An 18,566-nucleotide genomic window follows, 5' to 3' on the forward strand; every position below is an offset into this window, starting at 1 on the left:
GAGCTGGGAGCAGTAATAGACCAGGTGGCTGCGGCCTTGTGGGACCAGGTAAGAATACGTTTAATTCTAAGTCAATTCATCACACAGATTTAGATGTTGGGGAGAATACCGTGAGCTGGGAGCAGTAATAGACCAGGTGGCTGCGGCCTTGTGGGACGAGGTAAGAATACGTTTAATTCTAAGTCAATTCATCACACAGAGTTAGATGTTGGGGACATACAGATGAACATAACTTATGCCCCAGTCTTCAAGAACTTCACAATCTGCCAAGATGGCAAAATACAAACAACTAACTGTGTATGTTAAGTTTTTCACAATTGTTTTCCAGTTAACATTTTAATGGTTTTTAAGTAGTGTTTTTACTTTTTCTTAACCTATAAATGTTAAAGCTGTTAAAATAAATGAGGAAACGGTTGAGTTTTTATTTAGCTGATTGCGTTAACAATATTTCATATGGACAACCTATCACTTAACTAACATTGGCTTTCTTAGCATATATGAGCCATTATTATAATTCATTCTATCATCATCTCTGATTACTTCAGATTGTCTCTATTTGAGCTACACTGATGCATCAGGCCATAGCACTAACCAATGGTCAACTTCTTGATAAGCTGCTCATGGGTCAGGTGTCCCTTCTGGTCTAATTAGTCATATCCTAGGGAGCCAAGATCATCACAGTCCATTATCCAAGTAACATTATAGATAGGGAGACAATTATAAACACACATAGAACAATGATCAGCTCACTATGTCATTCTGGAGATGTCTTCAATTATCTCATGAGAATTTAGGGGAATTTAGTGAAGCTAAAGTTGAGATTCTTCATAAAATTTTGGAGATTAGACTTTTGAACTTTTATGGTCTGCAGGTAGCAAATAATAGTTATAATTCTCTCAGCATTAAGACTATACTTAAATATGTTCTTTATCATAGAATTATAACTAATAGATTTATTTACCTTGTGCCTTTGAAGAGTCTAGTTGGTGGTACTATGGGAAAAGAAGGAAGTAGAAATTTGATCCTCTGAGTCACTGTCTTAAATAGCCCCTCAAGAGGTGGAGGAGGGGCTATTTGAAGTCAATCCCAAAACCTTCCTAGAACATGCTGCTGCAACCTATGAGAAATATGGAATTGGGTTCTTCAAGAAATTCTGATAAAATATGTAATCTAAGCTGAAAAACCTGTAGAAATATTTGTTCTTAAATACCCACAAATCAATGTTGTAAACAAAGTTGAATACTGTAATGCTATTAATGAAGCAGGATATATATATTCTTTTTCTTCCTTTTTAAACTGCCTTTGCCACAGGGAAGTACAAATGAGGTAAGTTAATTTTTTTTTAATTAAGAGCTACATATTAAAAAATTTTATGATATTCTTACTTTATAAATTGATTAGCCATTAAAAGATGTCTTAATGTAGATTAGAAAATCTTTAGTGACACTCCTCCTGTGTTCTTCCAGCATTTAAAAATTTAATTGTGAATTTTTAACATATTTTTAAATTAAGATTTAATTTATCCCATATACCATACATGATTTGATCTGCACATGAAACACAAGAACTGATACCATGCTTCTCTGTAAGTTATCTGTCTTGTTCTTGAGTGTAGAGAAAATTTCAAAATTCTTAAGCTCTGGCATGGTGCCTGGTATTCTGCTGAGTTAAGTAAGTAGTTATGAACCTTGAGGCAACTTAACTACTGCAGAGCATTTAAATGAAGCTGTAAGCTTTAGAGAGGTCAGCAGAGGTTCAGTGGTAGAATTCTCACCTTCCATGAGGAAGACTTTGGTTCAATTCCTGGCCAATGCTCCTCAAGCCCAGCCATCACTTGTCACTGGAGGCTTGCAGAGCTTCTAGACTAAGATGGACTAGGAAGAAAAGCCCGGTGATCTACTTCTGAAAATCAGACAATGAAAACCCTACGGATCATAAAGGTCCGATCTTGTGCTTGGGGTTGCCATGAGTTAAGGGTAACTCAACAACAGCTAACAACATAAGCTTTAGAAGTTTTGAACTTTGGGTTTGAGTGAGTTACCTATATCACTTTAAGCAGGTCCCAGGCCAGTATGCATTATGGCATACGTCAGACCGGGCCTGTGAATCAGTGTTCATTTCTCCTACTGCACATATGCAAAACTATATATCTGAGGATAGAATGTGAGCTTCAGCAAAGAAATCACTTGTTATACTAAAAAGGAAGATCTTGTGGAGCCATTATCTTCAAGAAGCAAAGTTGATCTAGAACAACTACTGAGACAGCACCTAATTCTTTCCTCAGTTTCTACTATCACATGTAACTTGCATTATGTCCTCTAATCAAAAATCAATAATACATTTAACATTTACAAGTCAATACAGAGTTACTTTACATAAAATTCAGATATGCTTAGATTATAAAGTAAAAACAAATTTCAACTTTGTAAATCAAACCTTAAGAAAAAAATCTAAACTTCACGCATTCATAGAACTAGATGGTATCATTCAGACTTAATGCTTTAACTTCAGGAAAAAAAAAATTGCCATAGAGGCTCACAAAAGATAAAAATTAATGGAATTTCCTACATCTAAAGGCTATCCCTGGTGGCTTAGTGGTTAAAGTGCTCAGCTACCAACTAAAAGGGTGGCAGTTCGAACCACCAGCTGCTCCCTGGGAGAAAGATATGGCAGTCTGCCTCCATGAAGATTTACAGCCTTGGAAACCCTACGGGGTACTTCGGCTCTGTCCTGTAGGATCGCTATCAGTCGGAATTGACTCGACAGCAGTGGGTTTGGTTTTTTTGCTAAAGGATATCAAGCTTTTAAAAATATTCAAAGACAACTCCATCTTTACTGAGTGTTTCAGTTATGTGAAAAAGTCAGAAGAGGGGATGACTCTTAGACACTAGCTGAGAGGGGAAAATTAAGAACATAAAAATATGGGTACTTGTATAAAACAATATGTATTACATAAAAATTCCTATGATTCCAACACTGTTAAAGAGACACACAGAGCAATCACAGAGGTAGCTTTAATGAGGAAAGGCATTCTAAAGAAATGTTTCTGAATCAGGTTTTGTATGATATGAACTAATGGTAATGAGGCAAAACAGCATGTAAAGTGAGGGTATAGGGTGGCAGGGTGAGGGGCAGCATACTTGCTTAGTTAGCTACATGACTGTCTCAGAAAACAATGGAGAATAAAAGCAGTCTCACTCTGGAGAACCTACTGAAAAAGCCCTGAGCAAGTGGGCTAGCTATGTATAATAAAGTAGCTACTGGCAGTCAGAAGTTATGAGCTCTTATAATTCCTCTAAAATGCAGAATATTTACAGTAGGAGTTCTCAACACTCCCCTGAGGCATACTGGCTGGGAAGTTCTGCCCTAAGTCATATGCTAAGTAAAAAGAAACAGTCTGAGAATAAAACATTGACCATGAAGATCTATCCACAAAAGTGGTAATGTACATACTGGAGAGCTGAAATAAGAAATCAGTTATTAATTTATATCTTATGTAGATTAATGAGACAGATTGCAAATTTAGCATGCTAAAATTTATACAATATACTAATTAAAGCTGGAAAAATTTTACATCCGTGTGTTTAACAAAATGTATCATAATCTTGATTCTTGTACTTCTAGGCTTTATACAAACTTTACAGTGCAGCAGCAACTCACAGACATCTGTATCATCATGGTTTTCCTGCACCAAAGTCAGAATCTACTGAAGAACCAGAAAAGAAGAAAATGTAATCCAAATTTTAAAAAATATAGGTGCATGACCAATTGTCAGTTAAATATTAAGTTTTGTATCTCCCTGCAAACATTCAAAATACTTCCATCAGAAGAGAGTAAAATATCAAACACCTCTGAAGACTGCATAATGGTTTAGTTGACTTTTACTTCAGTGTTTAATAAGCAGATGTTATGTATGCATGGTTATATGATTTTGTTAACAGGTACAGTTTCCTGACTTTGTCTTCAAATATGCTGTTATAAGTTAAAGTATTTGTCTATTTATGATGACAGTACATGTGTTCTGCTTGAATTGACTAAATACTACTACTGGGTTATAACTAAACCATGTAGTGACATTACTCCACGTTTGGATATGCTCATTTAATTTCTACAGAAGAATTTAAAAATTATTTCATACGGCCATTTGTTAAAGCATACACCATAACCCAGCAAGCTTGATTCAATCTGTATCATTTTACATACACCATGAGCTCTTAGTTATTTTAAAATACATTTAAACAAGGTTGTTCATTTGTCAAAAATTACATATTGCTTCTGTTACATTATGATTTAAAACAGAACGTAAACTTCTTGATCAAAAATGCACAAAAAATCACTTTGTATATGTATTCGAGTTTCACTGCATTGTATATTTTTTCATTTGATACATAAAAATGTATTCTTCATAGGTTTATTCTTTTAACATGTGAACTATTATTAAAGTTTTCTTTGGTTGCTAAGATTAAAAACAAATGCTTACTGAATTTGGAAATGTACGGGAGGTGTTGATATAGAATGATGAGATGGTTTTTGTCTCTCTCTTTTTAAATTCAAAATGCTTTTTTTTTTAATGTTGACACCATCACAAAGTTAAATTTCCATTTAAGGAGCACATGCTAATCCCTTTAGGTACCTACCAGTTCTTTTAAACCAGTGATTCTATATTGTATCTCTAATGATAAAATATCTAATGAAGTTTCACTGATCAGACCTTTTAAAGAAAAAAAAAAGTGGTAACGGAAAAAGAAGTAGCAAGGCATCTTATCTGGGAAGTCCACAACAGTAATTTCTAACTTTCCTAGAAACGGCTATGCCTTAATTAACTGGTAATATGAAGAAAGGAGTAATATAGGAAAGAATAAGATAGGAGAGTGTTTGAGAGTTCATTCATAAACTATATAAGCTTATAGCTTAGAAAAGCTTGGTCACAAGCCCAGCAAAATATCTTTTCCCACTGATAAAATTCCTCTAGCCATTTTTTTCTTCATTTTTAATACCCTTTTCATTATGTTGCTTCCTTTGCCTATGGGCCTTCTAAACAGAAAAATTAAATATTTATAGCACTGTATCTAAAACATGGACTCAAACACCAGACAGACGTTTAGCTTCAACAAAAATATATTTAATAAGCTTGTTATATAAAAATCAAACACAACATTTTCAACACTTTATCAATAATTCAAACTCACAAATACCTAACTGGGAGTGCTTTGTATTTCTGACTACCTAAACTAAAAATATATTTACATATTTACAACACAAGTAAATAAAACTGAAGAGCTACTTCAACTGAGGTTAAAATTCACTGAATTCTAGAGATTTATAGGCTATAAATGCCATAAATTTGTCTGCAATCAAATGGATTGCACTATAATTAGGAACAACATCTGGACAACTATTAAACCAAAAGGAAAAAAAGCTGGGAGGGAAACATACAGTTTTAAAGTTCTCTGACAAACTCTTAGAAGATAGAAAAGTAATGCAAAATCAATTTAATGAACAAGATTTCTTATTGAATCCCTGATTGTCATTTTTGGCAGCTTAACCCAGTCTGTCAGAGTGGCCGTGCTTTGTGGGGTCAGGATCCCTCCACTATCTCATGAGTGCCATGCTAAATGCAGTTAAGAGCCCTGGTTGAAAGTTAGTTAGCAACTCTAAGCACCTCACACACCTTCCCCACGTGGGCTAGAGAGCCTTATGTCTAAATTTAGTCCTGAAAAGATTACAGGCCCTCCACCGTTTCACACCAAAAAATATTTTCTCAACACACTTTAAAATGCTTCTTTACTTTTTTGGGAGGTGGGGGTGGAGGGACCTATACATCATATATCGAAATTTATCACAATAAGGCCCCAAATCCTACTCTGTTTTGAACTGCACCATGCTAATGTTTGAACCATCCCATTCCAGATAATACTCCACACTGAAGCAGTAAATATCTTATTTTAGATACTGCATAGATTCTGTCTTTTTTAAAAAGAAAGGTATTGCTACTGTAAGAGATCTCTTTTAAAAAAAAGAAAGGTACTTCGAGTTCAAGAGATTACCAAGTAATCTTTCCTAGTTAATATCTGGTTAATTGACAATTCTTGCTGCATTTGTTTCCATCAAAAATATTCAAAGCAGTTTCCTAATTTGGAAGTGTTTGCAATGTTGGCTCTTAGAATGATATTCATTTTTTTTTTTTTTTGTAGAATATTTCTTAATAACAAGATACATGTAAAAATTAGAACTTTATAATTTCTAAAAAGCTGCCTTTATTAAACAAAGTTCTTGTGTGCAGTTTTTTATCTGTGAAAATATTTTAAAGCCATTATAAAACTTAAATTTTTATTTAAAAAAAAATTAACTTAAAAATTCTTGCCATGTTGGTGGGCATACCACTGCTGTCTATGCTTGCGGTTGTCCAGCTCTGCGAGAAGAGCGTATCTGTAGGCTTCATACATTTTAACAATCTGTTCCAGTTCTTTCATGAAGAGCAACTTTAGCATTCCCTGGTATGTGTCTAGGTCGGCCAGCTGGAAGAGTTCCCACTTTAGAATGTGGTCATATCTGTTTTAAAACACAGTCATAAATATGTTCAAAACACATACAATCGTCTATTTTTATAAACATCAACTTCACTATAACTTAACAAATCATAAACTTTAATTAAAAATAACTGAATTATTAACTCTTATTTAAATAGAGTATACTATTTGTTAGGGAGAGGGAAAAACTGCTAATATTACTTCATTTCAATTTAAGTTAAAAAATACCCTTTTCTTTTAATCTTAAGTATCAGTTATTCTGGAGCCCTGGTGGTACAGTGGTTAAGAGCTTCAAGGATCGTCAGTTCAAATCACCAGCTGCTCCCCGAAAACCCTATAGGGCAGTTCTACCCTGTCCTATAAGGTCACTATGAGTTGGGATTGACTTGATGGCAATGGGTTTTTGGATCAGTTATACTAATATTAACACTAGACAACTATTAACACAGATTTCAAAACACAGTGGGCCCTATAATTTTGAAGAATACATTCTATGTTAGTCATCAGTTAATCTGAAGTTAATTATCAGGAATTAAGAATACTTTTGACCACACTGTGCTTATAAATGATAATGTGCAAAAATGTACAAAGTCATCTGTGTTGATAGAGCTTTTTGAGCTGAAGTTCACTACAGCAAACAAGGAATTAAACAGAATAGGGCTGAGTATTCCTGAGGTTGGGTATATAGTTATTAAAAAAATAAAAACAAAACTCAGAAAAGAATATGATCTTTCAAAATCAGAGAACAAATAGACTGCAGAAGACTACACAGTGTGGGGAAGGACTCACACAAGATTATATTTACATATATCCCAGAAGGTCTTTAGTCCTTCTTCAATGGTAAGCAGATCACATGCTGAGATAGAAGTATGCAATCAACTATTAAATGAATCAATAGAGACCTGAAGACAGCACTCTAATCCCATTTTTTAATTTTACAGATGAAAAAACTGAAACTTAAAGAAGCTATAAAACCTAAAAATGCAAAGCATTCAGTGGCCAAAACTTCAGAAAGGCAGGGAACTATGGACCAAGATGCTTTAGAGTAGTGATTCTGAATGTTAATACCCATTAAGACTAGACAAAGATCTTGAACTATAGTAAAGCATGTACCCATATGACACTGAAGTTATACTTCTCAAATCATATTGCAGAACACACATAACGGGAAACTTTGACTGTAAATTCTAGTAGATTTATTTTTAATAATTATAATAATTATTTATATTATTTATAATATCTCCTACCCAATGTTCCTTTGCTGTTTAGTAATTCATTTACCATCTTATTTCAGAAGGATCATCTATCTAATGTAAAAAAAAGGTTTTAAAAAAGGGAAACACAAAACATACTGAGCAGCTAGTATGAGCCACATACTATGTTATGTGTACCAGGACCCTCAGGAACACAATATGCAAAGAGCCAAAACCACAAGGTAAACATATTTCCTTGGACTCTCAATTTTACCATTTCACTGTTTAATAAGTACTGCAAATTTACTAATAGATAACACTTGGTAGAAAGTTTTATGTTCTCTTTAGGGGGAGACAGAAACTATGTGCCAATATAAATTCAAAGGATCATACAAGAAATACTCAATAAGCATCACTGAAGAAACAGTTGTAAGGTGTTCCCTAAAACCTCTGTCACTCATGTAGCTATTTTTCTACCTATTAATGTTCCAGCCCCTTTCAAGTTCCTTCCAGTAAAGGACAATCTCCACCGCAACGGCTAAGCAGTTGGCTGCTAACCAAAAGGCTGGTGGTTCAAAGCCACCAGTTCCGATGGAGAAAGATACGGTAGTCCAGCAGTCTGCTTCTGTAAAGATTTACAGCCTTGGAAGCCCTATGGGGCAGTTCTACTCTGTCCTACAGGGTCACTATGAGTTGGAATTGACTCGACGGCAATGGGTTTGGTTTTGGGTATCAAAGAATTTAGCGTAAAGAATGGGACTGTAGGTAAAAGCAACAGAATCAGAATAATTAGAGCAGATCCTTTGGGAAGAAGGAAAACCACTCTATGGAAGTTCACAGATGCAAAAAGTATGCAGTGTCTATTTTCAATCCAAACTCCTTCCCCTGTTGTTTCTACATAGTTACTTCCCTTCTGTCTATAATAAATCTTAATATGCCTGCCTTTTTGGGAGAAGAATACAACTCCCATTCCTTTCTTTTTAACTAGTCAAGAAATATGCTTACCCAAGTTTAACTTTTGCCATTTATACTCTACATACACGGGTGAATCATTCACAAAATAGACTGTAACCCACTCCAGTAGTCTTGTGCTTATAGCATCTCTTTTTGCTGTTTTCCCTACGGCAGTATTCTACTTATAAAAGACCCATACATGCAAACAGCAAATGCTGTAATGCTACCAAAAAAACCTGTCCATGCCCCAGTGGATGCTGCCTTCAGGAGACAAAGGTGCGGCAATCCCCAGATCCAGGTACCATAATACAGCCTAAGTCCCTCCCTATCCTCCAATCACTATGCCTTCTCTTCCTTCCTCTCTACCTACACCCAGTGAGCTGGGTCAGTGGTCATATTGTGGGATTGCCAAGCTATAGGCATAAAAAAGCCTTTCCCACAATATTGTTGGGATTGGTGTGTGTGTGTGTGTTGAGGCGGGGGAGGGGGTGTATGAGAAATAATAGAAAGTAAATATATTCTTGATGATCTTTTTCCTGTTAAAGATTTACATTTTATAATTTTATCTAATAGTTCAGCTTGATTACTTATATCATGCATTACAGACTTTCGTGAGCAAACTTAGAAACATAACTTTATAAAAATTAAATAAAATCTTAGAACAATCTATTTTAAGTTAGGCTCTAACTAGAAGTATATGCAAAAACTGCATTGGTAAGTTACTCCTAGAGATAAAATTGAAGAATTTTGGAAGTTAGAAGTTTCTCAATTGTTTGGAAAGCAAAAGGAAAAAAACAAGCTAATTTTTGGCTAAAACTTGTCTTTTTGATAAGTAATTGATTCTTCATTACCTAATTTGTAGCTGACAGCTCACACTTTGTTGATAGTACAATATTAACTATTTCCATCCTCTCCACAGATACAAATTTCGGTCGACGAAAAGCAACAGGTTTCCAGTTTATGGCTTAAGTTTTTAAGCAGTAAAGCAGTACTTGCTCTTTTTTTTTAATCTGGCTCATTCTGGGAGAGTTCCCACCTCTAAGATAAGACTAAGCTCCAACATCCAAGAAGACTAAGCTGCTAGTTTCCATAAGCTCCACAGTTAGCTCAGAGAACCACAGAGTTGGAAAAAACTATAATTTTTAGGAGTCTGTTTCTTTTCCTAAGAAATCAGAAGTTCCATTTAAGTAAGTACTAACTTTTTCCCCCAAAAGGAAAGCTTACTAGGTTATTTCTTTTTAACAGTGACTACAGAGCAGAAATAATATAAAGTAAAAAGAATAACCCTCTTCTCTCTTACCAGCCCCCAGAAATAACAACAATGTTAACAGTTGGGCACATATTCTTCCAGACTTATAGAAAAATATAAACACATAAACATATTACACACGATTTAGGATCACCATAGGTATACAAAGGCGCTCAGGTGACGCGAGCAATTTGCAATTGGCTGCTAACCTAAAGGCTGGCAATTCAAACCCACCTGAATTGTGATATAATTTCTTCAAATAAAACGTTATTTTGTTGTTGTTAGTTGCCAATGAGTTGGCTCCAACTCATGGTGACCTTATGTATAACAGAATAAAATGCTGGCCAGTCTTGTGCCATCTTCATAATTACTGGTATGCTTGAGTCCACTGTTGTGGCTATTGTGTCAATCCATTTCACTGAGGGTTTCCCTCTTTTTCGCTAACCCTCTACTTTATCAAACATGATGTCCTTTATTAAGAGAAAACATGGTGCTGCTTGGGTTAAGCAGCCCAGGAACTCCATTGGCCCTCCATTCACCCCTCAACAAAATGTTCTGCTATAAATTCACTTACTTCACAGGGGCTCGAGCATAAACCTGAAGCCAGTCAGGAATTTCTGCGGTATGATATGGATTTGCAGGTACCAGAAGGGATTGATTTCTTTCAGTTTGCTGTGGTTGGTATGTGACAGGAGGAGGCTGATCATACCGAGGTACACTAAGAAGAAAGAATTGACATTCACTAGGATAAACAAGAAATTATAATGAACAAATAATCTTTAAGCTTGTTTCAATGTGCCTCCTGTCCCAGTTTACCCCTTTCCTCCACACAAAGACAACCTCCTGAAGGTTATGACTACATTCTATAAGGAAGTAAAATACGCCTTCTGTTGGAAACTGGTAGGTCCCTAGTGACAGATATAAACACAAGCTAAACCTTTACATGTTTTTATGAGATTTCTTCTGGCTAATATTTCTTCTTTTCAAGGACAGCTTCAAAGGAGGCTATAAAAAATTTGGGGCTCAACGGTAACCTTTACCACAAAGGCTTAAAACTAGTGTTATAAAAGTTCAGTTAATAATTAGTAATTAGCTCTCAATTCATACTGGAATGGCTGACAGTTTCTCTCTTAAAAGGAGAATGGATGTTTTCCTCCTCCTTTAGACTAGAAAGGTGGGTGGGGATAGGCAGTACAGTATGGGTGAGTATTGTGCTTAAAATACCCACGTTAACTATAATATTTCCTTTCTACTTTGGACCATGCAGACCTCTGTCACCTGGGACAGAAAAACCTAACCACACATTTGGTTGTTTGGAAGAAATGACAATCTCAGTTATTCACTAAACACTGATTAAGTACCACAAAATGAAATCACTAGGAAGAATCTGCTTTTAAAGTTGAAATCAGCAGATACAAGTATGTAACATGATTAAAGCAGCACAATAAAAATAAAGCTTAGTTTTCTAAGTGATAATATTAAAATGTACTTTCATAATGATTGTAATGGTTCTAAAAGCTACAACTTGTGTAACTAAAGGTCTGTATTATGTCAGATGATACTAACCAACACCTATCAACATGCCGATGATATTTTACCCATTTTAATCTTACGGCTCAGCTCTTAAAGCTCAAATGTAGTTCAAATTTGCAATATTTACAACTTTGCTACCAATACTAGCTTTTTTTGTACTTTGAAATGTGGTGTGTGTTTTACATTTACAGCACATGTCAACTTGGACTAATCACTTTTTGAGTGCTCAACAGCCACATGTGGCAACTGGCTACAGTATTAGACGGCACAAGGCTGGAAGTCTGGTCACTAACTAGATCTACTGATAAGCCCAGTATTTAACAAAATAGCCCAAAGGATCACTGGCTACATTTATTACAGATCTGGGATCTTTGTCCACTCCCAATTTTTGCTTTCTTATCTGGCAACAGTAAGAAATAAAACATAAAATTATGTCTGCTACTGAATAAAAACAGCAAGACATTATAATTCAAAAGCATTTTTTGACCTATTAGGGGGTAGGTCTGTATCATTTATAGGAATTTAAATATGAATGGGCAGATGTTTTATTTTATTTCAATTTCTGGTTATCTACAGCAAAAACATTCTGGCATATTAAAGAATCTGAGCATAAGAACAATGATCTTGTTTTTGAGGTTGTTTAAAATTTTTTTTTCCTAAAAATTGCTAAAGTCATACACTACTAAGTCCAGAGGAAAATGTCATACATAAACTTTGAACAATAAGATTTTCAAATCTCAAGCTTCAAGATGTCTTTTTCTTTGATGAAAATATCTCAGTCCAAAATCTAACATTAGACAATCTCAAAACAAAAAGTTGAAAATAAAATTTATACTCTACCTAGGAGCACAGGGATGCCTGTATTGAGCCTTCTTATTTATGTGATCTACATAGTAAGTTCCAAATTCTGATGACTCAACTCGTTCCCACCCTGGAGGAAGCCCCTCCCGCTCAAGAGGGTGGCTCCAATGAGTTGTATTTGTGTTATGATCTATATAATATTTTCTCCCTCTCATTGTCCAGTCCACAGACCAGCCAGGAGGAAGGGGTAAATCTTCAGAATTATGGTTAGTTAAATTTCCTAAAGATGTAGCAGCAACTCTCCCGATGCCTGAGGAGAAAGGAAAAAAAAAAAAAAAGAAATATGTCACCATGAATAAAGCATAGCCAGTATTACTATTATTTAATTACAAAAAGAGAAGGACCTAGTCTTTAAAATGCATTTTTTCTTTTCTACTTTTTTGGTTGATACCTCCACTACCAGGCCATACAATGTTTAACTAGTAACAAAGCTACTAAAGTATATATACTGCCAGAGGAAAAGAAAATTTCACCTCATTTACCTACAAGATTTAAGATATGACATTTCATCTAAAAAAAACAAAAAATGAGCATGTAAAACTATTCCAGGTTTATAATTTCTTAAAAATATGTGGCTGTCCAAGAGACAAAAGCGCCATATAAACCTGAGACAAAAGGGCCACATAAACCAGAGACTCCATCAGCCTGAGACCAGAAGAACCAGATGGTGCCTGGCTACCACCAATGACCGTCCTGACAGGGAACACAAGAGTGTCCCTAACGGAGCAGGAAAAAAGGGGGGTGCAGAACTGAAATTCACATAAAAAGACCAGACTTAACGTTCTGAGACTAGAGGAATCCTAGAAGACAAGGCCCCTGGACTCTCTGTTAACCCAGAACTAAAACCATTCCCAAAGCCAACTCTTCAGACAAAGATTAGATTGGACTATAAAACATAAAATACTTGTGAAGAGTGTGCTTCTAAGTTCAAGTAGATACACGAGACTAAATGGACAGCTCCTGTCCGGAGGCAGGATGAGAAGGCAGAAACGAACAGGAGCTGGTTGAATGGACACACGAAACCTGGGGTGGAAAGGGGGAGTGTGCTGCCACATTATAGGGATTGCAACCAGGGTTACATAACAATATGTGTATAAATTTTTGTAAGAGAAATTAACTTGAGCTGTAAACTTTCACCTAAGGCACAATAAATAAATTTTAAAAAAGAATGTGGCTGTGCTCTAGAGTTATTAAGCAGCAAGGTACAAGGTCAACATACAAAAATCAAATTATCTATATATTAACAGTCAATAATTGGAAACAAATTATTGAAATAATGCCATTTATAATAATTCCAGAAAAATAAAATATGTATATGTGCAGGATCCGTATGCTGAAAACTCTGAAACACGGGTGAAAAAGAAACGAAAAATGACCCATCATGTTAATGGATTGGAAGACTCAACATAGTTGTCAACTGTCCCCAAAATTATCTTCAAGTTAATGTAATCCCAATCAAAATCCCAGCAGGCTCTTCTGTAGGTACAGACACATATAGACAAGCAAGGAGTCCTGGTGGCGCAACGGTTCGAACTCACCAGTGGCACCTTGAGAAAAAAGACCTGGCAATCTGTTCCCGTAAAGATTACAGTCTACAAAACCCTATGGGGCAGTTCTACTCTGTCAGATAGGGTCACTATGAGTCAGAATCGACTCATCAGCACACAACAACAACATAGACAAGTAGACTCTAAAATGCATATGGAAGGGCAAAGGAACTAGAGTAGCCAAAATAATTTTGAAAAAGAACAAAGTTGGAGGACTCATACTACCTGATTTTAAGACTTACTATAAAGCTACAGTAGTCAAGACAGTGTGGTAATGGCAAAAGGATAGACAAAGAGATCAGTGGAATAGAACAGAGTCCAAAAATAAACCCACATATACTTGGTCAACTAATTTTTGACAAAGGTGATAATGGAAAAGTAAAAATGGAGAAAGGGTATTTTTTTCAACAAATAGTGTTGGAACAGTTAGACATCCATATGCAAAAGAATTTAATCACTATCTATACCAAAAGGTGGAAACAATCCAAATGTCCATCAACAGATGAATGGATAGACAAAATGTGGTACCTACATACAATGGAATTATTACTCAGCCACAAAGAGAAATGAAGTCCTGATACATGCTATAACATGGATAACCTTGAAAGCATTATGCTGAGTGAAATAAATAAGTCAGTCACAAAAGGACAAATATTGTATGATCTCACTTACATGAAATAGGCAAATGTTTGCAGACCAAAGCTTATTAGTATTTAAAAAGGGGTGGGAGGGAGGGGGAAAGGGAGTCATTGCTTAGGGGGCACTGAGTTTCTGTTAACAGTGGTGGAATAATTTAGAAAAAGATGGTAATGGCTGCATAATATAATGAATATAATCAATGTCACTGAATTGTACATGTAAAAATTGTTGAACTGGCAAATGTTTTGATATATTTTTTTTACCACAAAAAAAAAAAAAAAAAGAACAGTAAAGGTAGAAATGAAGGGGGAAAAAAAGAGGCAAAAAGGTTCAAAATTTATTAGAAAGAACATTCCAGAAAAATGTTGCCCCAGAGCACAGAAAAAATGCAACTAAACATTCTGCCATAAATGAAAAGAAAAAAAAGAATGAAGCAACCAACTCTCTGAAGGAAAACCACGAAGCTGACAAGCAAGAACCTGAAAGATGAGATGGTAAGACAACAGAGATAATAGGTATGCACAGGAAAAATATAAAAATGAAGTGAAAAACTAGAAGGTGCGTAAGGAAGAAGTGACATGCAGAAAATGCAGTAATGGGTGCAGGGGATAAAATAGAGAAAAGTGAACAAAATAAATGGAAAGAGAATTAAAAAGGATTCAAGCAAAACTGATAGGAAAGACAAGGAAAGAAAACCTATTTAGATACATGATTAGAGTCCTCAAAGAAGAAAGGCAAAGTAATACTATCAAATAAATATTTAAAGATTTAATCCAAGAAAGCTTTCCTGAAATATGGTATTCAGAGATAACCTAAATATACATATTTGAAAAGGCATACCACCCTGGTTAAAAAAACCAGTAGTTATCACCAGATATATTTTAGTACAGTTACTGGACTTCAAAGATAGAAGAATCCTTTGGGCAGCTGAAAAAAAGGTCAAGTTACAAATGAGGAGGGGAAATCAAACAGGCATCAGATTTCTCCATAGCAACATTCAATTATAGAATATAGTAGAGAGCACCTGTAAGATCTTCAAGGGGAAAAAAAAGGGCGACCCAATGTTTTTCTGTAACAGCCAAACTCCCATTCAGGGAGGAGTTTTAAACATATGAGAACTCAGAGAAAAAAAGGGCGACCCAATGTTTTTTTATAGCAGCCAAACTCTCTTTCAGGGAGCAGTTTTAAACAGATGAGAACTCAGGGAAAATTGTTCGCATTAGTCCTTCTTAAGAATGCTATTATAATACATACATCAGTCAATCAAGAGATGAGTAGGGAAACTACAACAAATGAACGGATAGTAAGCAACAAATATTTAACTGTAGAATCAAAACAAAAGTGGGGTTTTAGAGTAATGGACCCAAAACCCCAAAACCCACTGCTGTCGAGTCGATTTTGACTTATAACAACCCTACAGGACAGAGTAGAGCTGCCCTATAGAGTTTCCAAGGCTAAGTCTTTACAGAAGCAGACTGCTACATCTTTCTCCTGTAGAGTGGCTGGTGGGTTTGAACTACCAACCTTTTGGTTAGCAGCTGAGTGCTTTAACCACTGCAGCACAAGGGCTCCTTAGAGTAATGGAACAAAATGTAAATTGTATATTCCCTGACAATGAAGAAACTTGATAGAAGGAGAAATGAAGGCAAGAGGTAAAGTTCATTGACTGTCTCCTACGTAACATCTGGGAGTCAAATGGCTGCACAACTTGAAGAATGTGATCAATGTCACTGAATCGTACATGCAGAAATTGTTGAATTGGCATGTTTTGTTGTGTATATTTTCACCACAATAAAAATCTCTAATCATCTTCACTTAATATATCCTGGGTATTGCCTTGGAATAATATCCAGGGTATATTAAATGAAAAAAGTAAAATACAGAACAGTCTGAAGAGTATATTACCTTGTATACACAGATGTGGTGGTGGTGGCTGTTGAGTGTGTACTCATTTCCGACTCACAGCAACTCCAAATGACAGAGCAGAACTGTCCCATAGAGTTTTCTTGGCTATGATCTTTATGGAAGCAGACTGCCAGGTCTTTATCCTGTGGAGCCGCTGGGTGGGTTTGAACTGCCAACCTTTTGGTTAGCAGCCAAGCGCTTATCTGTTGTGCCACCAGGGCTCCTTTATAGATGTGGTAGCCAGCCTCTAAGGTGTCCCTGGCTCCCAATGATCCCTGCTTCCTAGCATTCACACCCTCGTTTGACACCCTATGTCTGTGTGACTAAAGGTTTATGGCAGAAATGATGGTATGTCACTTTTGAGATTAGGTTATAAAAGAGACTGTATCTTCTGTCCCAGCTGTGCTCACTTACTTGCTCTTTCTTGGACTATTCATTCTCCAGGAAACATGCTGCCATGTTGTAAGAAGCCCGTGTGGTGGGGAACTGAGATCTCCAGCTAACAGTCAACAAAGAACTGAAGCCTCCTTCTAAGAGCCCCACGAGTACGTTTAGAAGCAGATCCTTTAGTCCCACAACCCCAATGAAGCCTTCAGATGACTGCAGCCTGGCTGGCATCTGGACTGCAACTTCATGAGAGACCATGAGTTAGAACCATCCAGCTAAGCTGCTTCTGAATTCCAAACTCACAGTAACTGAGATAATGTGCTCACTTCGTGTCTCTTATGTCACATTTTGGTAATTCTCACAATATTTCAAACTTTTTCATTATTATTATATCTGTTATGGTGATCTGTGATCAGTCATCTTTGATGTAAATATTTTAATTGTTTTGAGGTACCACAAACTGCACCCATATAAGACAGCTAACTTAATTGATAAATGTTGTGTGTGTTCTGACTGCTCCACCAACCGGCCATTTCCCCGTCTCTCTCTCCTCGGGCCTTCCTATTCCTGCAGGCAGGACAATACTGAAATTAAGTCAATTAATAACCTTAATAGCTCTGAGTGTTCAAGTGAAAGGAAGAGTCACATGTATCTTACTTTAAACTGAAAGCTAGAAATGATTAAACTTAGTGAGGAAGGGTAGCCCTGGTAGCGCAGAGGTTAAGCATTTGACTGCTAACTAAAAGGCTGGCAGTTGGAATCCACCAGCTGCTCCTTGGAAATCCTATGGGGCGGTTCTACTCTGTCCTATAGGGTCACTACGAGTTGGAATTGACTCAATGGCAACAGGTTTTTTTGTTTTGTTTGTTTTTATGGGAGAAAGAGAACAGAATGGAAGGATGAGAGTAATTTTCTATATATATGTATGTCTACACATACATACATATATATATGTATATATGAATAACAGACAGATAGATAGGGGTAAGTCGAAGGGGCATAGGAGCCAGCTTGAAAGTGCTCCCAATTGCTGCAGCTGGAACAATTGAACAAACAAAATAAATGACTTAGTACTGGATTATAACCCAAAGGATAAAGTCAATCATATATAAGTCAATACTGATATGATTAAATGAGAAGAGATAAATCTTCATAGAAGAATTCAAATATATGTAGGTATTTCCACCTCCAGGAGGTGAAGCTCAATCTGTCCACCTCACCTTGAGCGTGAGTTAGACTTAAGTGATTCCGTTCCAAAGAACCAAGTATGCAAAAGGAAAAACAGTAACTTTACAGCGGAGAAACTTAGCAAACCTTAACCAAATGATGAAGGTTAACACCACCAGTAATGTCATATCAATATCATGTACCTCCTAATATATAACAGGATGAGGACACTTCACTTCTTAATGGTATCTTTCCCAAAACCATTAAGTTCAGTCTAATCATGAGAAAAACATCAGGCAATACACAAATAGAGGGACACTACCATGTACCTGACAAGTACTCCTTAAAACTGTCAAGGTCATAAAAAACAAGACTGAGAAATTGTCATAGAACAAAGGAGACTAAGGATACACGACAACTATATGCAATGTGGTACTCTGAATTGGATCCTAGGATAGAAAATGGAAATTTAAAAAAAAAAAAAAAAACCTGGTTAAATTCAGTTTTTAGAAAAATAATTCATGAGTTCATAAAGACACTAAAAATAAAATCTCACCGGTTACCTTTGGAGGTGACTAGGGAGAAAATCCAGCAATTTATC

The 18,566-nt window shown here is 36.0% G+C and overlaps 2 protein-coding genes across 8 annotated transcripts in view; one reads left to right on the forward strand and one right to left on the reverse strand.

The window, feature by feature from the left end:
* Positions 1-5,871, forward strand: part of ATL1 (atlastin GTPase 1) — an 84,746-nt gene extending 78,875 nt beyond the window's left edge. For 2 of the 3 annotated variants that reach the window (XM_004370848.2, XM_023726166.1), the window contains 2 exons: positions 1,312-1,326; positions 3,625-4,078. In XM_004370848.2, the coding sequence (XP_004370905.1) occupies positions 1,312-1,326; positions 3,625-3,735 (126 nt within the window). In that variant the 3' untranslated portion in view covers positions 3,736-4,078. Of the gene's footprint in view, positions 1-1,311; positions 1,327-3,624 lie in introns of all 3 variants that reach the window. The other variant, XM_004370849.2, reaches the window with a different exon arrangement.
* The window catches only part of SAV1 (salvador family WW domain containing protein 1), a 29,023-nt gene continuing 10,719 nt past the window's right edge, over positions 263-18,566 (reverse strand). Inside the window, exons 3-7 of one of the 5 annotated variants that reach the window (XM_023726168.1) lie at positions 12,300-12,570; positions 10,501-10,644; positions 6,365-6,552; positions 3,661-3,703; positions 263-1,117 (exon numbers count right to left, since the gene is read on the reverse strand). In XM_023726168.1, the coding sequence (XP_023581936.1) occupies positions 3,675-3,703; positions 6,365-6,552; positions 10,501-10,644; positions 12,300-12,570 (632 nt within the window). In that variant the 3' untranslated portion in view covers positions 263-1,117; positions 3,661-3,674. Of the gene's footprint in view, positions 1,118-3,578; positions 3,707-6,016; positions 6,553-10,500; positions 10,645-12,299; positions 12,571-18,566 lie in introns of those variants that run through there. The other 4 variants (XM_023726170.1, XM_023726169.1, XM_023726167.1 and 1 more) reach the window with 4 other exon arrangements.

This window comes from Trichechus manatus, unplaced genomic scaffold (assembly GCF_000243295.1).
Source record: "Trichechus manatus latirostris isolate Lorelei unplaced genomic scaffold, TriManLat1.0 scaffold00010, whole genome shotgun sequence".
In the NCBI taxonomy this organism is placed as follows: Eukaryota; Metazoa; Chordata; class Mammalia; order Sirenia; family Trichechidae; genus Trichechus; species Trichechus manatus.